The sequence below is a fragment of the Eretmochelys imbricata genome, chromosome 15 (genome assembly GCF_965152235.1).
Source record: "Eretmochelys imbricata isolate rEreImb1 chromosome 15, rEreImb1.hap1, whole genome shotgun sequence".
Taxonomy (NCBI): domain Eukaryota; kingdom Metazoa; phylum Chordata; order Testudines; family Cheloniidae; genus Eretmochelys; species Eretmochelys imbricata.
Window position 1 is genome coordinate 17,832,519 of NC_135586.1, and position 22,742 is coordinate 17,855,260.

Sequence of the window (22,742 nt, forward strand, 5' to 3'; positions counted from 1 at the left end):
TTTAATTAAATGTATGGTTTTGTCTGTAATGTGGACAGATCATGAATCAAAGTATTCTTTGAGAGCCATTCAAAATTATTTTAGTAAACGTAACTTGTCCACTGTGAATAGTACACCATTTAAAAAAAAGTGATGTTAAGCTTCATTCACGCTGGCCAGCACAGCTGTAAGACCTGTAATCATATTAAAAACATTATTGTAGGACAATTTCAGGACACAGTCAGTTAATGATAGGACCTGTATGGACAAGGCACGTACAGCATATCTACCTTGAGAGTTTATAGGGATTGTACAGGTATGACTGTACAATAAACCAGCCAGCGTGTACAACTTCAAATGAGAAGCCTTCAGAGGTTGACACTGTCCCTTTAACGTATACTGTTTAATGCTGAAAGCAAGGTACAGTCATTTATTAGTTTCTTTTGCTTTCAAATTTCTGAATTTAAATTAAAATCATGATGACATTTCCCCACTGTTTAGTTTTGTACATTTGACTTCAAATGTAGATGCACCCCACTTATCTTTCATCATTCCTGACATGTTCAGCACACGCTCAATAAATTAAATATAATGGAAACATAATTACAATGAATCTTAAAGCATTTAAACTATTGATTGTAAAGTAATATACAATATTTCTTTAAAAAAAAAGATCTTTTTAAAAAGTTTCTGTACAGCATCTTTAGAATTTTATATATAAAAAAGTTTACTGAAAAATGTGTACTTATTTCACGATCAAAGTAAAAACATGAAACCCTTTACCAAAAATAGTTTATTGCACAAAAAAGTTTTAAAGATTTCCTATGCACATCTTAATTTTTTTAATTACATGCTTTGTAAGGTCATAATCATTAGTTGTACATAGTATAACTCCTCCCTCCCCTGGGTTATCCACTCAGAAACTTTGTGAAATGACAATGTTTTTATAAATACAATTGAATTAGACAGATGACTGAAAATCACGTATAAAACATGACAGCATTTCTTTTACAATATTTAGAATGTTTCCCTCCCCAAGAAATGTCTGCATCTGTAACAGGGACAAGGCTGCTCCTAAGTGAGAAGGTCCCACATGACTGGATTGATACATGTTTTATTGGGAATTAAACGTCATCATATCCTACCTGGCTAGCGTTAATGGTTACTCTGGGCTGTGTCTGCTTTCATAATGAAAACACTGCACCCATAAAAAAGGCTTCTGGTCACTGGGGGTATGACATGCAAGAATTCACACCTCACTTCCAAAATTAAGATAAACATACATCACCAGTTTGTGCATCTATTAAACCAATAGTGAATTTGCCATCTTTTAATCAAATTTATATTGACCAGATTAATCACCATCAATGCACTCTGTGGGATAGCTTAATTGCTGTTAAACACTCACAACATTGAATCTCAATTCTATGAGGAGAAATTTGCAATACATGAATGTATATGCCCTAGATAGAATTTCCATTCTGGGCACTATACTGTACTCCTTACACACATGAAACACCCACAGATTTCAATAGGGGTACTGCCTGAGTGAAGAGTATGGGATCAGACTCTTTTCAAAAGAAGAGGAAGGACTGAGTTGACCACCTAATGTGGTACACAAAAACTTCCAAGTAACCTGGAAGACAATGGAATTAAACTTCATGCAAAATACAACACCAGAGACTAACTCTAGAAGCATCCTTCCAACATAGGTTTAAACATACAACTGGGAAAGGTTCTTCAAAAAAACAAAAATAATACATGGTTTTGAAAAATAATGCAGCAGACTTTACCACCTTATCACTTCGTAAATTTTTCACAATACAGCAACATTTATTTCTCTTTCATCATTAAAACTTGGCTGGGGAAGTAGCAACTACTAGGAGTGAGGAAACATACATAGAAATTACATTCTATTGCAGTGCAAAACCACAGCAAAAATAGATCCCTTTGAGATTATTCCTTTAATTTCTAAAAGCACACCAATGTTAATGAGGCACCAATTTTCTTCTTAATTATTTGTCAGTGCTCTTATACATGCAGGGGGGACCAGGGTTTTTATTCCCACTCCTAGTTTTACTGGCCTGAGAAACAAGAGATCTGGGAATGCTGTGGAGACATTATGCTGAACCCCAGGGTGGAAGGAAGAACCTTTTAAAAAACACAATCACCACCTCTCTGAATTAAGGAATAAGATTGAAGGGCTCTAAAGTGAAGGCTTGAATCTGTAATGTGCTGAGCATCTCCTAGGACATGCTGACTTCCCTCAACTCCTGCTGACTTCATTAGGAGAAGGATGTCCTCAGCACTTCATAGGATTTAGCACCCTCAAGTGTCATCCACCCCTTTTAGGTCCAGAAGATGGGTTTTGTTTTTGTTTTGTAAAGGGTGGTGAATATAAATTAAAGGAACAAGAAGTGTGATATCTTAAGAGTCTAAAAAAGGAAACTGGGTACCCTCAGAGACAGGTGGGTGGAGTAAAGGAGAATTCAATTTTCACATAACAAATGTACAGAGCCATCCCTGGTGAATGGGGCGACTGCTCCAGGCCCTGCGCTTTGAGGGCCCCACAGGCCAGCGCGATTGGCCGGCCCAGTCAGTCCCGGAAGAGACAGATTTGTCACTTCTGCCCCAGGCCCCGCACCTCCATAGGGATGGCCCTGCTAGTGTATCTCACAACTTAACATAATTATCTCTTAAGAGGAAAACTATACACTTAAGGTACTTTGCTCTGTTGTCTTTTAGCAGTCATAAGAAAGATGCAGCACTGCCCTGAAAAAGGGTGCATTATGATAACTAGTACAATACAAATCTCAGATAAATGCTTTGGCTGTACAAATGATGCCAAACTTACAAATTAAAACATAATGGATTCTTAACCTGTAGATAATGCATTTTGTCACACAGAACAGTAATATTAAACCTGCACAAATGGTATTTTACTTAAAAACCTGAACATTTGATACATTTTTTTGCACTGAATATATTAGTTATTATGTAGTTTTAACTTGATCAATTAACAAGACAGTATTTTTATTTTTTCCTCTTAGAGCACAATATACAGGCAGCTTAAAGGACATGAACAGCAGCAAAATTACTCCGTACCATTTACTCTGTAAAATAAGACTTAAGTAGTATATAAATATTAGCACATCTGGGCGAGTCAGTAAAGCTTTTTTTTAAAAACAGTTCAGTAACCCTACATGATTGGCAACTAAGGCCACATTAAACCATTCCTTCCCTCTCAAACCTGAAATCCTTGACTTTTAACTTTAATATCAGTCCTTCATATTTTAATTTTAGCAAAAAAAAAGAAAAAGAAAGGTATAATCCAATACTGGAGTTTCACAGTCAGTTTAGACAGTACAAACTGTTCAGCAGGATTAGAGCTTGAGTAAAAGAGATTTAGAGAACTACAATTTTACATAGAAGGTAAATTTGTTTGTTTTAAAATAAAGATATTGCAAAAGAGCAGCCCTCTCAAAGAAAAGAGATAACTGCCTTTCTAGAAAAAGATGGATTTTGACCATCTGCAGAACAGAGATAACAATGATAATGTGTCCCAGTAAATGCAAAACCTAAGTAACAAACAATCCTTATCTCACGAGAACCTCATCAGTTTTTTTTCAGTAAATTAATCTACTGGTATTGATTGGTCAAAAAATCCAAACTACAGCGCATGCAACTGTCCCTATTTTCTATATCTTTCAACAAAAACAAAAAAGTACATGTATGTATGTGAGCATCCACTGATTCCTCTAGATGTAAGTTTGTCATGTGGCAAAGTGCGATTCAGACTGTAGAGTAGGCAAAACAAAGCATCCGTGTTACCTCTAGAGGAATGAGGAAGGGATGACCTGTCCCCGCACTGTCAACAGGACAGGGATGTGATCAAAGGAGAAATGAATCTAAGGCCACTGCTTCAGCCATCTTGCATTAGACTGAGCAGGGTGCCTCTGCAAGGAAGACTGCAGTAGTGCCAAAGCTCCCATGCATGAACAATGTGCACCTATTTGGGAGGCAGGATGAGAAAAGGGAAACAAAGTTAAAGCTGATGCAAATAAAAATAATTTTATAGGCATATCATTTTGTCTTTAAAAAGATACAAATAAAATAGTTACATTTGTAAAATCTCTGGTTTTTTGGGTTAGTTTCCCTAAGGACTATATACAATGTTTTCCAACAGCAAACTTAAATGTCAAACATTAAAACAATGGCAGTAACAAAAACACCCATGTCAATCTTAATTTACTGTATAAGCATATTAAAACAGACACTCCAGGTCAGATGATTATTATTTATATACATACCCTGTAGCAGGGATGTCTACTTCAGAAATTAACTAAAAAGGTGCAAAAAAAGCATTTGTGCAGTGAAACAAAGCTCCCTACTGGCCTGAGAATGCAAGAGGGAAATCAGGCACTCCAGAAAATGTCCTGGGCAAACATTGCCAAAGAAAGTTACTGGTCTGCACTGACCAACTTTTATAGTCGATTTCTTTTACTACAGGGCAATCGTGCTTGCCATAACTAGAGACAGGCTTGAACCAAAATCTGAAATCCAGACACCTACAGCCTGAACTCAAGAGGGTGGAGGTTTTGGATTCAGATTCCCAAGCCTGACCCAGTGCCTATGGTTGGAACTGGAAAAAGTCTTACTTTTCTAGATATGATGTGGATGCAGCCCAAAATGGTGGAAAATTTGAGATAATCTGATGTTGCAAGATTACAGTGATCCCTTAACTAAATTAAACAAATCCAGATCCAGAATCTAACACTATCTTCTTGGCCTATCTCTAATAATAATTCAGATTTTTTTTTAAATCCTTCCTCTGAATTTCTGCCTAGGCGCATAAATGGGCCAAATTTATCATCTGTCCCCAACATGGATTTACCTAATTCAGTGAGGTGAGGGATGGTTTCATATGAAACCTTAATACAGCATGGTCCGCCGTGAATGTTTTGCTGATTCCTTGAAACCATTCATTTGCTCTGCTTTTGCCTTTAACAAAGAAATTGACTGAAACAAATAAATAATGGTAGATTCTTGTACATGCTTAAAGCAGTTGTGATGAAAAACAACGGTCATTGTTTCAATGCTTCTTTGTCACCAGCATTGTGATTCTGTTCTTTTATGTCCACAGCAGGAATTTCCTGCTCGCCTGATGCTGTTGCAGGACAGGTAGAAGTAAGGTCCATTAATTGCCCTTCAATCAGAGTCCATGAAGACATCGATTCATGTACTGTTATGGTGTGTTCCTCCATCTGACGCTGAAGGCTGTCCATTTCTTGCCTTTTGAAAATGGTGCGAGAGAAAGCGGAAGTATCATCAGTTGAAAGTTAGTCTCACAGGGAAAAAAAAGGCATGATTAAACACTGACTAAATCATTTCTGAGGGTTGATATCTACCCAAAATTACCTGAAGCATAATGGAAACACAATGCACTTACGTATGGGAGAACTGAGAGCCGGTCTACACTGAAAACTTACAATGGCATAGCTAATGTATCAGGGATGTGGATTTTTCACAGCCCCAAGAGACATGAAGTTAAGCCAGCCTAACCCCTGGTGTAGACAACACTAGGTCAACAGAAGAATTTTCCCATCAACCTAGCTACTCCCTCTCAGGGAGGTAGATTAACTACAGTGATGGGAGAACATCCCTCCTGTTGCTGTAGTGACACTGAAGCACTACAGCAGTGCAGCTGCAGTGTCTGAAGTGTAGACATAGCCTAAGTCTCCAAGAAACTGAGGATTCTTAATCCCTGGGCTGGGAGCAACATGGAGAGGATACACTTAGTCCAAAGGGAGAGGGCAACATTGCAGTGTGCTCTTTTCCATACATCCCCCTGGTCAGGCATGAAGCAGAACTGTAGCCTCAGTGGAAGCATTTAACTCTCCCAAGCAGCTAAATGACAGCAACTTGGATGTAGATTTTACTAACATACTGATATGCTAGAGAGCAAATAATGCTATAAAGTGGAAGAAGAAGGGGAAGAAAGCAATACAGAATAAGGAACAGACAAAAACCTTAGCACACACAATCAACCTGCCGTCCCAGAATCTACTTTGGATAGGGAGGGAGTGTAGCTCTCTTAGCAATACAGCTCACTTGGGAGTTTTGTAGGGTGAGATATGAAAACTGCTACAAAAATGAAAATGTTTAACAAACATTCTATAGCAGACAGGAATCCAGGCAGCACATCAAAGAGAAAACTAACACAAGGGTCACCTTCCAGATACAGACTAGTGGCAGACTTTTAAGAATATTTTTAATATTAAATAACATGTGGTTTAAAAAAAAAGTGTCATACTTTAGTTGGCGGAGACAGCTGTTCAGGTTTTTCAAAGGCTCCTTGCTCACAGCTGTTGGTGGTTTCAAGAGCTCTTCTAGCAGTGCGGCAGGTACTGGACAGTCAGGAATCTTCACTGGAGTCACAGGATTTGAAGAATTAGTCTCTCCCTTCAGTTCCTTCTTCTGTTTAAAGGAAAAACAAAAAAACCCAAACAGAAACGGAATAAAACATGTTCCCTGACATCACTCTTACCACATAGGAACAGTGTTAAATCCTGCTCCATATCCACATACTTGCATAATGGTCAGAGTTCAGAGGATAATAGAAGATTACTCACAGAGTAGACTCAGCTACATAACAGACTGAATCAGTCTAGTTTGTCAGTCATACTTGTGAATAAACAAATATATTCTAGACAGGTAGGTGAGGTGGAGTCAAAGGTTCTTCAGTTCTATATACTAGATAAGAGGGACAGTCTCTAGTCAAGATCTCATACTATTAAGGGACCGATGAATAGGCAACTGAGACAGTATGGCATTCAATTAATTGCCCTGGTCCTCTGTGGTAAGTTTAACTATACGGTGGGGTTGGGGGGGGGAAGAATGTTACTCAAGAGGCCAGTTCAGACAAAATACTGGCATAGGTCAAGGAAATCCTTTTGGACATTTTGGGTTACACTGAAGGGCACTGATTCTCAAACTGTAATCAGTGGATCACCAGTGATCTGCAGAACCCTTCCTGCTGTTCTCAAGGTGAAATATTTTGATAATCAAGTACTGGGAGATGGAAAGGGGAGTTGGTCCATGAACGATTCTCTTACTAAGTAGTCAGCAGAAGAAAAAAAGAGAGAGACTCACTGCTAGAGTACCTTTCTTTATAAGTACTAAATATGAGAACTAGTGAAGAAGCCATTAACTGTTGAAAATATGAGTGAAAGAGACCAGAAAGGACTTGGACAGACTGCATAAGCAGGTGCCCTTTTAAGGGCTTATCTAAAGGAGTGAAGATTTGCCCACCGTTTATTATTTCTCTCTCTCCTTTTTTGGTTTGTTGCACTGAATCAACATGTGAATGCAACATGATGCTTCAATACACAGAAAGAAAGATATTCTGTTGAAAGAGAAGTGAACTCCCTGTTTACAAACCAGCAAATCCCCCAGGAATTACTGTTTATAAAATAAGAAAACCACAGATCCCCACGTGTAATTCTGACATTATTTTAAAATTAATTGGGAACAAAGTTTTCTGTAGCATAACTTCATGAGAACCCTGATATAATCATAAAGTATTTTTCCTACTTAAATACCTTCTTCATCTTGCCATGCTTCAGGTCAGTCTTCAGCTGCTGATTCTGCTGCAGCAGTGTCTTCATGCTGTTCTTCAATTCAGTCACTTTAGCCTGAAGCATGAACTTGTCCTTCTGAGTCATTGACAGATCTTCCCGCACCATTTCCAACTCGGTCTTGATATTCTAAAGAATGAAAAATTAACCATTAAAGAAGCTTAAAAACAGTGTGAGGGAAACCGTCTAAAGTGGAAAATTCCAGCTTATTAGTACAGTGTTCATATTTTAACTGCTAAAAACCATTAAATTGCAAGCTGAATGACTCTCGCAGTTTTATATATTCTACTAGTTTAAATATTTCAACTACTTGCTAAATTCTGAAGTCAGATGCCAGTGTAGGATATGCCACTAATATAAGCCAGAAACATTTAATTCAGTGTATTACCTTCTGAAAGAGTATTGTAGGACAACCTATTTAAACAACATATTCTTGCTCCTTCTTGCAGTGACAGATACTGGCATCATTTAAACCATTATGTACAAGTCCTACAGTACCTATTCCTATCAAGTCATTTGTTTGATAATTCACCAGTGCAAGGTTTCTTGAAGTTTCTTGAAGTGAAGTTTAGATTTAGATTTTGTAAAAAGTAAGTTTTGACAAGACCCAAAAGAAATGTTTCCATCATTTCTTTAATTTCAATAGTAACTACCACCCCTCCATCTCACTCCATTGCTATTATTTGCCAACTGGGCACAGCAGCATTGTGTTCATGCAGAAGAACCAGAAAGTGAAGCTAATTAGAAACACATGACTAGCCTATGCTGCTTGTCCAAGCTTGTTTCAGTACAAAAAGCAAACACAATAATGAAATGGAAACTGATAGATCTCAAAAAGTCTCTCAGTTTTAATCATCTACAGTTTTATATGTAACACTGGTACAGTACTTTGCTTTTTAACCTTACAGTATCCCTCTAAGTATCTCCTCCCCAATTGTAGATTTACTCTTCAATGAAAACACCTGTCTATCAGAGTCATACAGGCCAGTTCAAGTACCTGTAATACTAGCTGTATTCCTTCTAACTCCTTTTGACTGCGTTGCTCAGTCATGTCCAACTGCTGCTTCAGCGTTTGGATTTCTCTCTCCTTCTGTGCCACCTCCCATTTGAGGTCTTCAACCTACAGAGAGAGGAAAAAAAAAAAAACCACCTTAAAATTCATTACAGGAGCAATCAATCATAAATTTGATGAGTATTTTAATTGTTACTTATTTGCCGTAAACATCTCCCACTTTTTAGACTGCTGATTAAAAGAAAATCATACAAAAATTGTTCAGGTGAGATGTGAATTAAACCTTCTGTTTCATGCTCCTGAATAAGACATATTCAGTATGGGAGTAAGGAATTAACTAGAAGCTTTTACCTCTTGGTTTTCTACAGGCTGTTTGCTAAGTTGTTCATCCAGCTGTTTCTGTAGAAGCTGGAGTTGAGACCGGGCTTCTGCCAACTCTTGCTGGAACTGTGATACTTCTTGAGAATGTTTCCCATCCTCAACCCTAGAACGGAAGTGGCAGAAAACCTCAAATTGCCATTATCTGTATTTTTATCTCTTTATAATATAACAGATATGGCTAATAAAATGAAATATTTAACAGTACGTGATATAGATCATCAGCTTGAGGCACAAAATAGTCTAGGATTTATAAAATTAGCAGCAAAGTCTGGTGAACTATTTCTTTGACAAGCTTTGTCTATATGCTCACCCCTGGATTTTAGCCAAAAGACAGAATTTCAGTAAGATAGATATATTGATATATAGCTACATACTTCTTGACATATGTCTTGATGGCTGATAATATTTCATACGAAGGGAAAGCTGTTAGTAGGATATTTTAAAAGAAGCAGTTCCCATATTGATCCATTCTGGCATTGATGTCAGTGTTATCTGCAGGACTGAGGCTGTGAGATGACAAGTTAATTCTATGGTGGAGGGAGGAATAAGGCCTGGTCTACCCACAGTTTTTGTACTGGTATATCTATTTCAGCTGGGGTGTGATTTCTTACCAAAATAGTTATACGGGTACAATTCTTAATGTGGTCACAGTTATACCTGTATAAAAGTGCTTATACTGGCATAGCTTATTACCCTTCTCATACTGGAATAAACTATTCCATCCACAGTGGATGGAACTATACTGGTATAGTTAAAGAAGTACAATGTGTGTTTAGACAAAGCCTTAAATTATTTGACATTTAAAAAAAAAAAAAAAAAGCATCATTCCAAAAAGCTCAAAATCCTGTAAGCAGCTTCATTGAGGTCTTGTACTTCAAATTTTCACATCCTGCATTCTGAAGACACTGGAACATGATGGAATAACCAGTATGTTCAGCAGCAAGCAGCCAGTTCAAATTTCCACATAACAAAACAAATTGGTATATACCATAAAAGTAGATAGTCAGCTGAAGCTTCATTTGCTTATCAAGGTCATCCTGCAATTAAGGTCTCAGGGATATGGAAAAGGGAAGTGCAACAGAGTCAAGATATTGAGAAGAGTGTTAACCTCATCTAGTATATGAGGCAGGGTTCATCTGTATCAAAACTGTAAGAAGTGCAGGTGAGATGGTCTGAAGAAAGTGTATCCCAGATACAGTACAAGAATCATGAGACAGAAAATAGAAGTGTTTTTGCAAGCAGTGCACACTTGTGGCAAGTGATAAGACTCAGACAGGACTAATTCCACACAGACCAGAGGACCAAAACCAAAAATCCAAATACATAAGTTGTTCTTAGATTTCTTAATAGATTGCAACCATTTTATTCACCTTGTTCTAAGAAACCTAGTGTTGAGTATATGTTATTGTATACTTACTGTAGTTTGTCCGCTTCAGCCTGAAGGGCTTGGACAAGCAGTTCTTTGGCTTGGAGCTCTTTCTTAATTTCACTCAGCTCAAGAACAGCAGCTCTATAATGACGACGGTTATGTGCCGCATCTACTTTGGCTGCCGCAACCTACAGATGCAAAATAGACAGCTTTTCTTCATCTGACCAGTATTATAGGATTATTAAAAGGTAGAGATGATACATGGGTGAGACACGGACACATAAAACAGAATTTACTACTTATTCAATATTTTGTATTTAAATCACTTATGAAGTAATAAAGCAGAATCTGAGCCCTTACCTGCTCTTTCAGGTTATTAACTTTTGACTTTTCTCTTTCTAAGGCAGTCTGTAAGGCTTGAATAAGTTGTTTCATTTGCTGATCCTCCTCCTCTTTACGCTTTAGGACTGCTTGAACCTATGGTATCACAAAACCAGAGGTTCAGTGGCACAACACAGGGTCTGTGCACAACGTGCAGAAATTTTGGGGCACAGGGGTGGGGGAAGAAGGGGAAAAAAAGGCAGTAGTGCCTAGTCTGACCAGAGAGCTATTGTTCATTTGCATGTAGTTTTGTGTAAGACATGAAGTGTCAACTGTTTTTTAAAAAATGAAGGTTTAGGGTTTATAAAAGGCTGGCTTTGAATAAAATATCATCCCTGGTTTTAGGTATAATTTTAATCATTCATTCACACACCTTGGGTCAACTTCCTCCCCCTACCTGCACCTTGAGCTGGGTGCACTGTAGAAACATGCCTTATCTAGTGAGGTGATCAGAGCCACTCCTTGCACAACTTGCATGGCCTTGAGAGTCTAATGATGCTTTTAAGTGGACTCCCTCGGGTGGAAAAACTGTTGTCATGATAGAGTCTCAAGGGCACTGGGGAATGAGGAAAACATGAGAATTCTCTAAGTTCCAACAGAGATGGAGGCAGAGTATCTTCCTCTCTACCTCTGCCCCAACTCCCCCGTTGGAGGTGGTGGTGAATTACAAATGCAGAGTTATTTAACTTTCAGAATTCAATACAGTAGGGTGCAAACAGGACCTGCTTTTCAGAAACAAAAAACGCCACAAAACCTTCCAAAGGAAGTAACATGAAATTTATTAGGCTCGTGGGTCTTTTCTGCTTTTCTGCACATTTTAAAGATCCCATGGCACCTATGAAAGAGCAAGAGTTTTCCTGAGAATCCTTGGCAAAAACTTCCCCTCCCATTACTGCTATTCACTCTCACTGCACACTGCCATCTCACCCCTGAAATGGCTATATTTCAGTAATGGTGAATGTAGATTGGAGGGGAAGGTGCTATATTGACATAAATATTAAAATAAGTAAGAGCATCAACAGTGATATCAGATCTTTATGTGATACAAGATATATGTTAACAAGAGCTGTATTAAATTTGTCACTTTCACTCTTGGAAATTTTTGTTAATGTTTTCATTGAGAAAGTTCATAATTTAACCCAGTGGAAATTTTTTTTATGACACGTCTCTCATACCTATATTATTATTCTAATGTAAGCTACATGAGACCTGGACTTGGAGAAAGCACATCATTTCTTTAAACACGTGTTTTGAATGAAAATCTACAGACATAATCAAGTTCCCGTACCTTCTGCAATCAGAAGAATATTAGCCTTCTCTTCTAAAAATGTCACATCAAAATGTCAAATGCTTTGAATACCTGGAGATTCAGCTGTACCAGGTCTGCCTCTCTCTTTGCTAGTGCTGTTTCTAGGATGTTGTTGTGCTCCCGCAAAGCAGTGTTAGACTGACCAAGACCAGTGAGCTTCCCTCGTTCATGTTCCAGTTCGAGGGCCAACTTCTTGTTTATTTCTTCTAAACGTTTTATCTTCCTCCTGAAACCTCTAGATTCCTGAAGCTGCAACCAAAAAAAATAAATAAATAAAATCACAATATTATTGTCATAAGAAGTTGTGAGGTAGACTCATCAAACATGATGATTGCTTTGTGCATAAGATGTTAGAAAAATTCTCCAACTTTCACAATGGATGCTTCTAAAATTTAGTTCAACCAGATTCTTATTCTGATTTTCTTTGCAAGATTAAAATGCTGGCTAGAAGTAGAGGCCACAGGAGATGAAAAGAAGGGATGTGCTACTGATGGTAGAGAAGTCAGTACTGCATATTTCTAGTGCCACCTTAGAGTTTCAACAGTGAATTAATGGGAGTCCTGGGTACTCAGCATCTCTTGACCAGGCTTAGTTGGTCTCTTTTATGTAGAAGCTTCTTTTCTTTCACCCCAACGCTTTTTTTCCTGTATTATAAGTAGGGGGTCCATGTTTGTCATGGAGGTGGTGGCTCCGCGACCTCCGTAGCAGCCAGCGTGGCTGACCCTAGGGCTGCCCAAGCAGCTGGCTCCGGGGCTAGCTGCTCAGTGGCCCCAGGGACAGCCACACCAGCCGCTGCTGGAGTGGCTCTGCAGCCAGTCACTGGGGGGCGGCCCTGCAATCAGCCGCACCGATTGCGGCTGGAGCGGCCCTGGGGCCAGATGCACTGGCTGCTGGTCGGGCAGCTGGCCCCAGGAATGCCTGAGCAGCGGCCAGTGCGGCTGGCCCTGTGGCCTGCCTGAGCAGTGGTCTCTGGGGTGGCCGGAGCAGCTGCTGCCGCTGGCCCCAACCCCCATCAGCAGTGCCCCCCCCCCGGGGTGGTCCCCGAGCAATGGCCTCTGGGGTGCCCCCCCAGCAGCACCCCTCTCCCCACCCAAGATTTAGTTAGGAGTATTTATAATATAAGTCAAGGACAGGTCATGGGCCGTGAATTTTTGTTTATTGTCTGTGACCTGTCCATGACTTTTACTAAAAATACCCGTGACTAAATAATAGCATTAATGATAAGGGCCCAATAAAGTCATGAGGAGTTGGCAGCTTGCAGCAAAATTAGCTGTGGCAGACACAATCTTCCCTTTGTAAGATTATAACATACTTTCATTTAGATTTGAACAGTTCAGTCCCAAATCTTCTTTTGCCCCCTGGGTTGTACACTGAACCTCCCTGTCTGCAAGGAAAGCGCAGGCAATTACCTCATCCTCAAGTTCTATCACTTTTTCCCGGTACTCCTCAAGCTCCTGGCTGGTGAGCGAAATTACTTCATGCAGCTCTTTCTCCAACATCATCTTACTGTGGCTAACAGCCTGCAGCTCTGTCTCCAGAGCGTGAATCCTTTCCTAAAGACAAAGACATCAGAAGCCTAGTTAGTAAAACACTTGTTTTGCAGAAGCAATTGTTCTTTTTTTAAACAAGTCTATTCCTCCAATAGGTATAGATTTAAAGTGCTTATTATGTTTACTGGACAATATTTTGGGTCAGAAAAAACAACTTACTACATTTAACAGATTATTTTGCTAAAAAGGAAATTACTCTTTTAATGAATATATTTATATTGCATCATAGATGCAATATACCGTATATACTCGTTCATTAGCCCTTTCGTTTATAAGCCGATCCCCCAAGATGGATAGGAAAAATAGTAAAAACTGCATGACCCTTTCATAAGCCAACCCTATATTTCAGGGGTTGGCAAACTTTGGCTCCCGGCCCCTTAGGGTAAGCCGCTGGCTGGGAACGGCGAACCGCAACCACAGGGAATTGAGGGGCTCCATGCCTGCAGACGCTCCAGGTAAACAAAACGACTATGTATTAGATACTCAATTCAATGATTTCATAGAGTTTAAAAATCATCAAATTTTGGTGTAGACCTGTTTATAAGCCGACCCTCACTCTTTGATGCGTCACTTTTTTACCAAAAATATTCGGCGTATGAAATCATATAAAAAAGTCACATCTCTGCCCTGAGAAGCTTGCCTTCTTTCACTGACAGACATAATATATACAATAAGAGAACAGAATTCTTCACACAACTTCAAAAAAAGAGCTTTAGCATCTGAAAGCTACGTGGAAATAGTTGGATTTAAGGAGGGATTTGAAGGAGGACAGAGTGTTTGGTGCAGGCAAAGGAGAAACTATTAGTTAATAAGTAAAAAAGGCTTCATTATATTTCAGTATAAAAGAAAATACTGAAAACCTGTGCTTAAACAGGAACATTAACAGGAATTCAGGGCTACGGCTGACACTCCTTCTGAAGTGAAGCTATAACTGGGGGTTGGCTGTTTATTTTACTCATATATTTGGAGATTGCCAAAACATTTTCCTTATTTTTGATAAGGAAATTCACAGTTTGAGACCCTGGCACATGGTCTATAGGTCTGGAAACTGGCAGTATCTTCACAATATTTAAGTAATACTTTACTGCAGAAGTGGTTTTCTTTAAAATAATAAATCAAGGCACACATTAAGTGAATTCCCCAGTGACTGATACGTAGCATATAGAATCTTTACTGCAGATTTAAATGCATGTTAAAGGGCAAGCTTCTAGTTTATTTTAGTTTGAAAGGCACCATAGTTATTAACTTTTTAAGTCCTGAAAGGAGATTTCACAGCTGGCTACGGGAACGAAGCTTTGTTGTTGGTATAAAGTAATACAGATACACAGAAAAACTTGCAGTGTTTTCAGTAGAAGGTAAAACCCTGTAAAATACAATCCTGCCCAAAGATGATCATCTCATTACCAAAATTTTTCTCTATATGATAAATGAACCTGTAGGTAAGGCCATGTCTTTAAGTATTTAGTAGTAATGCAAGATAATCCTATCTCTCTACTAACAAAGTTACAGGACATCATCCTACATGGGAAGCCTGGTTATTTCCTCCATCAGCAATTTGTGCTTTTAGTTTGCTCAGCTCCACTTCAGAAGATTCCTTTGCAGTGAGGGCTTCCTGCAGCCGGCGGCTAAGGATGCCAACTGCATTCTCATAGGCTTTGTGTTTTGCCTTCATCTCTTTCTGTGCACTGGTCAGATCTGACCCCAGACGCTTCATTTTTTGTTTCTGTTCGGTGATGGCCCTAGAATGAGAAAGCACAAAGAGAACTGCCTGAAAACTGTATTGAACAATTAAACTTTTAGATTTACAAAACTCTATTGAGAGGTCATAGCAAACAACCATAACAGGACGCTGATTCCCAAAGAATCTATTTATTCCCAAAGTTACACAAAATCAAATATACTGATAAAAGAACCACTAAAGCTTTTGCTTAGCACATAAACCATGTTTTTCAAATATGAAGGGGACAATACCAAGTAGTTTACTCTACAAAATTAGTATATTAATTGCAGAAAGCCATTTTCTGATTTGATAGTTAGTCCTTGGTGACGTCACAGTTCTTGTGCATCAGCAACAAGAGAGTGCATGACTTGGGCAGCATTGCTGGAGACGCGTATAAATGAAATGGAAAACTACTCCTGAGTTTACCTTCTAACATGACAGCCTCTCTTTGTATGTCAAACTCACTTTTGTGTAGGTCTGCACTGTACTTTTACAGTGGTGGAGCCTATATTACTGCTCCCCTTCTCCTTCCCAACATCCATTTACATGTCTTCTTCCATCCCATCACATCTACAGCCACAGTAACAATATTTGTGGTGTTCAATTTAGTGTTTATGAAAGGTGGCATTGTTAAAAAATAAGATTTATTAATGTTGCCATCTGTGTAGTAACTGTTTTGATATATACCAATTGCAAAAAGCCACTTTTGGTGAGCAACAGTTTGCTATTGGTACAATTTCAGGTGCCTTTGGCCTCATGCCATACTCCACAAAGCTTGGTAATAAAGAGGAATGGTCAGAGGAGTGGTCTGTGAACCTGAAACTCACGAGTTCCTGTCCTGCCAACAACTTGTGTGCCCAGGCTACACTGAGGCACAGAAGTTAAGTAGTTTATCCAGCTGTAAAATGGAAATACAGCTGTCCTACAAGGGTAGAGGAAAAAACTAAACAGTAATTTTTGTACAGCACACTGAAGACAAAAAGCACAATAAGAATAGCGAGTGCTACTGTTATTCTTGTGCAAAAAGCTGACTTACTTTTTGGCTTCCTCTTGCATTTGTTCTACCTGTAGTTTTAGTACCTCATTCGTCTCAGCAAGAGATGTCACTTGTTCTTTATCAATCTGCAAAGACTTGAGGGGGAAAAAAGATGAGGGAGGAAGGAGAAAATACGGTAAGCACAAAAGAGATCCTCATTCCAGTTTGCTATATATACACACACAGAGTGTATCAGAATGGTAAAAACAGGACTACTTTTGTATATATTTGGCAACCCGTTTATGGTAAGGTTTAGTTTAATGAATCAACAACAAAGTAATGTGGTAATTTTCAAAACTATTTCCTTTTCTGTATACAAGGATTGGGGGTGAGAGGGGAAGGATGTTTCCTTCCATGTACAAAACAGTCTCCGTTCCCATCCCTTTTTAATTCTATTTTAATTCGAGTCACCATCCTGACATCTACAGACTGAGCAGTACTCTCCTTGGCATATGCTAATACAAGTCCTTAAGATGAAAGATTGTTGTTGAGCAAAATAAGACACTTGCACTTCTTGACAACTTTGGGAGCTAAGAATGTTGCCTCCACAGCACTCCTATACCATACCTGAAGCCTAATTCTTCACTCTATTACTGGTATAAAATCAGTATAACTCCACTGACTTCAATATGGGTTTATACAGTACCAATACATAGCAATACATCATCATTCAGTTTAACCATCAAAAGTAAGTAACATACAACTGCCTTCAATATGTATTTGACAACCTTAGTTTAAAAGATTACTGCTACCTGCAACACCTCAATAATTAATAGGATTAGCTGCAGCTCAAATGTGTGTTATCCTTGAGATAGCTGCACTAGATTTCCTCCTCACCTGTAACTGTATCTCCATGTCATCCCGTTCTTTTTGCACTGACTGGAGGTGGCTTTCTAACTCCACCATCTGCTGGTGAACCTGGGATACTTCCTTCTGAAGTCTTGAACGTTCAACATCAATGGATTGCTTTTCGCCATGAATTTTCAGTAGCTCCCGTTTTAATTCTTTCACTTCTGAGTCCAGCCTCTTCTTTGTAGATTTCAGTTCACTAATCAGCTGGTCCTTTGAACTTGCATCTCTTCGATAAGCTTCCACCATTACCTAGTGCACATACCAGAATCAGAGAGATATCCACCAGGGCACAATTTCTAAAACAGTTGTTGGACTAATAGGCAAGCAAATGGTACCACTCAACGGTGCCACTATAGGGGACATCTGAAGTCCTGGTACATCTTTAGTTTAAAATTAGAATCATATTCTATATCATTCCAAACAAGATTTGGAGGAAAAATTATTTCTTTTAAATTAAAATTCCCCATGCCAACAGAATTTCATACAGTTGCATTAAATTTAAGATACTTGAAAAGTTACCCAATTTTTTTGAATAAAAATGAATATTGTTGAAAAAGTGGTCACCTAGTACAAATTAACTAGAGAAATCTTAACATATTGTAGGCCAAATGAAGTCCATGTGGAAAACTTCCCAGACTTTAATGGGAACATGATTTGGCCTAAGTGTCTGCTTTTATGTCAATTACAGTTTAAAAAAAAAAAATCAATGTATAACCTACAGAAATATACCTCACACACACACACACACACACATATATATATATAAAAAATATAATAAATTGTGTCACAACATTCTTTCTATTTGCTATAATGGCCTGCAAGTTAAATAATACCATTGTCATTAGGAAGTAAGATGCCATTAACCTATTAGTACATGCCTTCCCTGCAACACACAATCTTTGCTTGTTTTTAATACAATATTGAAATGGCTATGTATACCCACCTTTTGTTGTAGGTACTGCTCCTTTACTTTTTGGGTCTGTTTCTTCAGGCTGGCACTTTCTTGTTGCAGATTTTCCACCTATTAGAGAAAAATGCAGACATGTTGCCTTACTTGGATTATAAATTCTCTGGGGCAGGAACTGTCTTTTTGTTATGTATATGCATAGTGCTTAGACAAACCAGGGCCCTGATCCTGACTGTAGTATCAGACACTACCGTAATGCAAATAATAAATTGTTTTATACCTAAATAGTTGAGACAGATTCAGAATGTTAATCTTCCCAAAGCCACCATCAAGGATGCAGCATCTCCCATTATCTGGGCATGCATGTTTTAGGATACATCAGGCTCTATATAGTGTATCTAGATGACACCGATTCAAGTTTACATGCTCAAGTTAAATTAAAATAAATAGCAGGTGCTTCATAATTTATAGAGCTACAAAAATGTTTTCATACTGCATGTACCAGCAGAGGTACTTTGGACTTCTGTGACCAATACTCTAGAATCCTCCTCCCTATCTTCAATGTGAAATCTTTGCTGGGTCCCGTAAGAACATAAGAACGGCCATACTGGGTCAGACCAAAGGTCCATCTAGCACAGTATCCTGTCTTCTGAAAGTGCCCAGTGCCAGGTGCTTCAGAGGGAATGAACTGAACAGGTAATCATCAAGTGATCCATCCCCTGCTGCCCATTCCCAGCTCCTGGCAAACAGATGCTAGGGACACCATCCCTGTCCATGCTGGCTAATAGCCATTGATGGACCTATCCTCCATGAACTTATCTAGTTCTTTGCTGAACATGTCCCAGTGCAAGCCTCCAGTAGAAAAGTAGATGCTCTACCTTGCTCTCAAGTTTGGGATGCTCTACACAAACTGTAGGTCCAAACTTACTTATGAGAATCGAGTTTTGTTTAGTTGAAGCTCTGTTGTGGGTTAGAACACACACAACAGAACCTTAGTAGACAGCAAACCTATCTGGTAAACTGGTACATGAAAAAAACCAAGTCTGGGAACCACTTTCAGCATATACTAATGGACAAATATGAGATCTGGTATGCTTTAAGTTAGGAAGCAGCTATTAATTCTTCCAAAAGGAGTGCCCACAGAGAATCTAAACTTACTGTATGCATAAGAACATTTTCTTTGCTGAGATTGCCTCATGAACACAGTGCACTAAAAATACTATTTCCAAAAAGTGTACTTTATACAAAAAGTTATAATATAAATCCAATTTTGAAAATTGATATCAGACATGAATCTGTGTTTCTTGGCAAAGAACAAATATTGTTTATTAAATCCTGAAGATGCAAGAATAACTCAGTTGCACATCACAAACTTTATGAATCCAGAAGCACAGACACAGATATAAAATAATAATAGGAACATTCCACTGATATAAACAGAATAAATGAGCAATATTCACTATTGGGGAACAGTCATAAAACAGCTAGATTTATTTTCATTCTCTAGATCTTAAAGTTTATGTGCACGTGATACTAAACACCATTGGTCTGCAATGCTCCAGTCTTATATTTGGCTCTATCACAAGCCTGTGTCAACACTTACATCTGTTACTTGCAAAAGAATAATTTTAGAAATTCGTTACCTGGCTTGACTTTATAGCTATTTCTTGTCTCAATTGCGCCAAGATTTCTGATGCCGCCTCAGTACTTTCACCTAAGCATTTTGCTCCATCGTCGAGTTCTTCTTTGCTCGCTTTTGCTGCCTGCAGAGCTACCTCTAGGACAATCTTTTCATTCTGCAAATATTGGATTGTGTCATCCTTGGAAATAATATCACCTTGGAATTCCTCTAACCTGGCCACCAGCTCATCATATTGAGTCTGTAGGTCATTTAGGGACTGTTCTTTGGTGTGCAATGTTTCTTGGGTTATGGTGAGCTGCTTCATGAGCGCTAGATGCTCCTGCTGTAAAGATTCAAGATGCAGATCTCGCTGATGCAGAGTCAATTTCACCTGAAGAAAAAAATAGTTTTTAAAAGATTTAATCCATCTCAGATTAATTTAAAACTACAAAATCCACTTTTATTTAGGAATGTACTTTTAAAAAAAAATTAAAATAACCTAGTATCTCTGAGGGACTAATAGAAAATAACTGTAAAGAAAGCTGAAGGCGATCTTATGTTTCATTGATTCTCTCTATTCACAGTGTTGATTATATTGAGGCCATTCTGTGCAACTACAGAGCATACATTGATCAGGCTGACAATCCTAGAAGACTACATGTTTTACTTTATGACCTTTTTAATTTCTATTTTAAATTAAGTGTTCAGTGTGCATATAAACACGTTAGCTTCTGCTTAAAATACCATTACCCTTAGACATCCTTTTTGGTCAGAACATTGAGCTCTATCACGCACCAGACCCTCATTCCATTCCCCTGCACATCATCATCAAATGAAATCCTTTACGAAACACTGGTGTAAAGTGATGCTGCACTCAGGAAAATGACTATCTAAAAGGACAACTTCTAACAACAGAGATGCACTCCCTGTGTGTATGCAGAATCATTATCTGCAGAATTCACTAGCACATCTAACTTTTACTATTATTTAATTCTTTTGGCACTGCAGAACTACAATCACCGAGAGACGAAGCTCAATTCTATTCTAGTTCACACATCAAAAGAATAGCTAACTCTGCTCCGAATTGCCAAATCTTTATTATTGTTAAGGATGCACAAGAAAGAAATATAATGGTTTAACTTTCTGATCCCAGGTAGAATTTGAAGGACTGGTGGGTAGAAGTGGACTCTTTTTACAAGTAACTGAGCAAGTTTGAGCTGCAATTCAATGACACACACAACATGCTTATCTTTCCATGCCATTTTTAGAGTAATCTTTCAGCACTTTAAACATCGCTAACTGAAAATCCATGTATTAGTCTTTCAGCTTAAGTGTTCTCCAGGAAGTCCTTGGGACACTATCCAGTAATCAAGTCTACCTGTTCCAGTTCTTGTTCCAGTGCTGCTGCAGAATCAGCCATTTTCTGCAGTTCTTCTCGCTCATCCTCAAACTCCTCCAGCCTTCTCTGCAGATCCTCTTCCACCAAGGTTTTAGCCTCCTGGATCTGTACAAATGCAGCTTCTTGATCTAACATGTCAGCCTGCACAGAAAAAACAGGAAGTATTTACAAAGGAATTAGGAAAATGGTAAAAATATCAGATGAAATGGATTAAAAAAAAAAGTCAGAAAAAATATTGGAGAACAAAATAGTAAAACATTATTCAGTTCTTTGTATTACACTCCTGGCCCTCAGTGAAGTTATCCACTCAATATTTGAAGATTACTGGGCTTCTAGGACACACCCATTGAAATGACTAGTGTGCATCTTGCACATTCATAAGAGACTGAATTCTGGCTAAGTGCTTTTCATTTTTTAAAAATTGATAAGCTACTACAGAAGGGAAGACCGAACATTTCTGCAGTCCCAGCATAAAATTTTCAAAAGAACTTCAGTGATTTAAGTCCCATTGAATCTCAGTGAGATTCGGAGTTAGGTTCCGAAGTCATTTCTGAAAACAGGATTTAGGAGTGTAATTACCTAGGAATTTTTGAAAATTTTATTAATCTTTTCTGCTAGAGGACAGGAAGGATAAGCCTGGGGCATGAGAGATTTTCACAGAGAGCCCTTTAAGGATATGACCAATTTCGGTTAAGTTCCCCACCCCTCTATTTAAAATAACAATAATTATTAATCTGCAATAACAAATACAAATCTTTGCCACCAGCCTTTGTTTATGGATGAAATTCTTGACCTATTAACCAACACTAAAATGAGTAAGGTGTTTTAGATCAGCCACAATATTAACTGGGTTTCCCAATATTTAGTAATATCAGAGTGCAAGAATGAGGATTCAAGTCTCAGCAGAATTTATCTGCTGCAAATAATCCAGAGCAACATCCCTCGCATGTATATTGTTTACAACAGGGTGGCCAAAGTGTGGCTCATTAAGTTTTCCAATGTATCTCATGGCTGGGCTAATCTCAACTGTAAAATTAGGGCCTCAGACTCCAGGTCCCAGTCTGTAATGCTCCATTTTACTTTAATCAAAGGGGGCTACATTTAGGCCTGTCAACAGGGTCTCTTTATGGTAGGTAAGTTTGTGACCTACAGAGGCTGACAGTTTCCTTTTTAACTAGCAAGATTCTTCATGTGGTTTTAAAATTTGGAGAAGCAACACTTGCCTTCTGGGGATGTAAATTTGAAAAGGCTCTTTGATCATGTAAGATACACACCAATTGAATGTACTCATAGTGAAGTCATTTCTACCAGTGTAAATACCTTCTTCCTGAATCTGAAAATATGGTGATCACTAAACTGGAATATAAAACTTGAACAACAGAACACAATTCAGACAGGCCACCTACAACCTTACCTCAATATTTTGCAGCTGTGTTGCAATACGTTCCTTTTCTTTGATGGATCTGTGCTGGGTCTCTGTTAGCTGATGGGACAATGACACGTTCTCTAGTTTGAGGTGCTCCAACATACCTGCTTGGGTCATTTGCCCAGCCTGCAGGAAGGAAAAGTCAATACAAATACTCAAAACA

General features: G+C 38.5%; 1 protein-coding gene across 3 annotated transcripts in view; it reads right to left on the minus strand.

The window, feature by feature from the left end:
* Nucleotides 1-757: 757 nt before the first annotated feature.
* The window catches only part of GOLGA3 (golgin A3), a 38,043-nt gene continuing 16,058 nt past the window's right edge, over nt 758-22,742 (minus strand). For all 3 annotated transcript variants that reach the window (XM_077835473.1, XM_077835471.1, XM_077835472.1), the window contains 16 exons: nt 22,568-22,705; nt 21,133-21,294; nt 19,777-20,145; nt 18,170-18,247; nt 17,212-17,475; nt 16,375-16,469; nt 15,141-15,357; nt 13,478-13,621; nt 12,120-12,317; nt 10,739-10,855; nt 10,427-10,566; nt 8,980-9,112; nt 8,614-8,736; nt 7,581-7,745; nt 6,293-6,456; nt 758-5,271 (listed from right to left, as the gene is read on the minus strand). In XM_077835473.1, the coding sequence (XP_077691599.1) occupies nt 5,064-5,271; nt 6,293-6,456; nt 7,581-7,745; nt 8,614-8,736; nt 8,980-9,112; nt 10,427-10,566; nt 10,739-10,855; nt 12,120-12,317; nt 13,478-13,621; nt 15,141-15,357; nt 16,375-16,469; nt 17,212-17,475; nt 18,170-18,247; nt 19,777-20,145; nt 21,133-21,294; nt 22,568-22,705 (2,715 nt within the window). In that variant the 3' untranslated portion in view covers nt 758-5,063. The remainder of the gene's footprint in view (nt 5,272-6,292; nt 6,457-7,580; nt 7,746-8,613; nt 8,737-8,979; nt 9,113-10,426; nt 10,567-10,738; nt 10,856-12,119; nt 12,318-13,477; nt 13,622-15,140; nt 15,358-16,374; nt 16,470-17,211; nt 17,476-18,169; nt 18,248-19,776; nt 20,146-21,132; nt 21,295-22,567; nt 22,706-22,742) is intronic.